This window comes from Prunus persica, chromosome G6, assembly GCF_000346465.2.
Source record: "Prunus persica cultivar Lovell chromosome G6, Prunus_persica_NCBIv2, whole genome shotgun sequence".
Classification (NCBI taxonomy): Eukaryota; Viridiplantae; Streptophyta; class Magnoliopsida; order Rosales; family Rosaceae; genus Prunus; species Prunus persica.
Genome location: NC_034014.1, coordinates 22315865 through 22318811, shown reverse-complemented (window position 1 = coordinate 22318811; position 2947 = coordinate 22315865). Strand labels below are relative to the sequence as shown.

The 2947-nt window shown below is 35.1% G+C and overlaps 1 protein-coding gene across 1 annotated transcript; it reads right to left on the bottom strand.

Annotated features, from left to right (window-relative positions):
* LOC18774501 (cysteine proteinase inhibitor 5) lies at positions 1825 to 2544 on the bottom strand. The gene has a single exon (XM_007206759.2). It carries the CDS (start codon positions 2196 to 2198, stop codon positions 1836 to 1838), a length of 363 nt encoding a protein of 120 aa, XP_007206821.2. The 5' UTR covers positions 2199 to 2544; the 3' UTR covers positions 1825 to 1835.

Sequence of the window (2947 nt, the reverse complement as noted above, 5' to 3'; positions counted from 1 at the left end):
AAAATGCAATACATACAGAGAGGAAGTTAGTGGACAATGAGAGAGAGAGAGAGGGTTGGATACGGAAAGCGATGGGGATGGGAAGATCGGGTGAAAAAAGAGGATGTGATGCGACGAAGAGAAGGAGAAAACGGAAGTTGGGGAGCAGTTTCTCCCGAGAGACGATTCATGTTAAAAATAAAAGGGAGATTTTGGAAAAGCCCAAAGGAGAGAGAAAATTTTTAAAAGAAGCAAAAATGGACAAAATTGCCCTTATTTATTTTTTGATTTCCTAAGAAATCCTTTACATTTGCATGTCTTTGGTTTGAAAGTTGAGAGGTTATTCCGTCTTTTTTCAAAAAGCTTTGGCTTTTTCCAAAAGTGAAAGTTTTTTTATGAGTAAAACCTAAATTTACTAAAATAAAAAGCTTGCATATTAATGTCATATGGGTTGCTATTGCTAAGGGCTTTTTTTCATCAAGAATTTTGATTAAGGAATAAAATAATAATGTAGGATAAGGAGTGTCCATACATATATGTAGGTAAATTATTTTTAATATATATATTAGAATAATTGGACCATATATATTAATAGTAAATTTAAAACTAATCATCAATCTATTTTTCTTAATAATATAAAAAATTATAAAACAAATAACTCAACAAGTAACATAAAATAAAAAAAACCCATGGTTCATCAAATTGTCAGTTAAAATTAACTCAAATAAATAAATAAAAATATGTGGATTGATTTAGTATTGATCTTTTTTTTTTGGGGGTTGAAATTTAGTATTGATCAAGAGCTCCTATTATGTGTAATTTAGGGCTGGGCATTTGAAGTCGAAGAACCGAAATTGAACATGTTTTGCGCTGTACCGCATCGAACTTGTGCCGTTTCATTTGGTTTTTGGTTGCATCCAGTATGTTACCGAACTGTATCAACCTTGTATGGCACGGAAGCGGCGCCAGATATTTGATATTGACAGAGCCCTCAGTTAAAGAAAAAAAAAATCTCTCTATTTCTCGATCTTTCTCTATCTCACTCTCTCACTCCATTCGATAATTCCAAAACCCAAACCCCAATCAATCATTCAATCAATTCAATCCCCAAACCAAACCCTTCTCATCTTAACCCCAAATCAATGCATGGTTAAAGAAAAAAAATTATCTATCTCTCTCTCTCTCTCAACCCCAAATCGACGAAGCCCCAAATATGTCAATGGTAAGTTCTTCTGATTTTCGTTAATTTGCCAGGGGTTTAGGGCTAATTTGTTGCTGTTTGCAACCAGCAACATTGGTATCAAAATAGTTATCAAATGGACCCTTAGGGAATAGTGTCATCCAAACATTTAAGGATTTTCAGACTTGCAATTTAACCAAACCAAAACGAACTTACTTATATTTTTAACTAAGGGCCCGTTTGATAACTATTTCAGTTTTTAGTTTTTAGTTTTCAATTTTTAAGTTTCATTTTTCATTTTCCTTATCCCTTTCAATTTTCAATTTTCAGATTTTGCCTTAACCCTAACCCTATCTTTCCTCTTTCTGCCTCTGCCTCATTCTTCTCTTTCTTCTGTCTACTCGCCCACCTCCCTCCTCTCTTTCTTCTCACTCTGCTCGCAGCCTCTCTTCATCTTTCTTCCTTCTGTCTAGATCTCGCAGTCACGAAATTATTGTCAATGACTCTCTCTTTCCTCTCCTCCCTCAAAAAACAAAATAAAATCCCAACAAAAATTCAAACATATACAATTAAAAAGGATTTAGAATACTTCATTAATTTTTATTGTTTTGTTGTAAACGAAGATGTCACAATTACAGCAACATATCATTGAACATTATCCAAATAAAATTTGAGATCACCAAAATTTAGGTCTTCTGCGAAAGTATATCAAATCCAAAGGATTAGGACCAGCATACTTATCACGTACTCCAACATCATAATTTGCGCTGGGCAATGACCCATCTTTGACCTTAATGACAAGGACGATATAGAGGCCTGTTACCTCGTAGCGTGTCTTGCCCTTGACCACGCTTTCAAACACCAAATTCTTCTTCTCATGCTTGTTATACGAAGAGACAGCGAACTCTGCGGTATTTATCCAATATGGTTCGCTGGTGTTCTGTACGGGATCCCAAGTCTCAAGAGCTACATCTGGGGCAGCAGCAGTCACGAGTGGAACGACCAGAACAAGGACTGCAAGAACCCATTGAAGACGCATCGTACGTGACTGAGTTATTGATTTGGTTGAATTTTTTAGTTTGAGGGTAGAGATTGATGTTGCTAGGTATGGTATATATACCGGTTGGTTTTTTTTATTTTTTATATGGGTTGACACTGCTAAGGGCTTTTTTTCATCAAGAATTCTGAAGGAATAAAATAATAATGTAGGATAAGGAGTGTCCAAAAAAAGGGAAATCTTTTGGAACGTGAGATTTCAAACCTAGAAATGTAATTCATTTTTATGGTTCAATTTTTGGGTATTATACTAAAAATGTATCCAAGTTTGTCCTTGTTTGGAAAGAAGGCTATATGCATATTTTAAATGATTCAATGTATGTATTCATTAAAACCTCATATGTTACGGATCTAGAGTCACTGTATTTACCTGTATTTAATAGAGATAATTATAGACATCCACATTCTCATGAGATATTTTCTCTCCCCAAAACACAGGTTTGGAATTAATATTGGTGGGCCAAACTCTCCCAAATGCACCCAAGTTTGTCATTGTTTGGAAAGAAAGCCATCCATATGCATATTTTGAATGATTCAATGTATGTATTCATTTATATGTGCATTTACCCGTATCTAAGAGAGAATCTTGGACATCCATGTCACCATGAGATTTTTTTCTCTCCCAAAACACAGGTTTGGAGTTAATTTTGGGGGCCAAACTCTCCTCTCACCCTCACCCCTAAGAGTGCATTTGAGTTCGATTCATGTATGAGATAATCTTGAGACAACCCA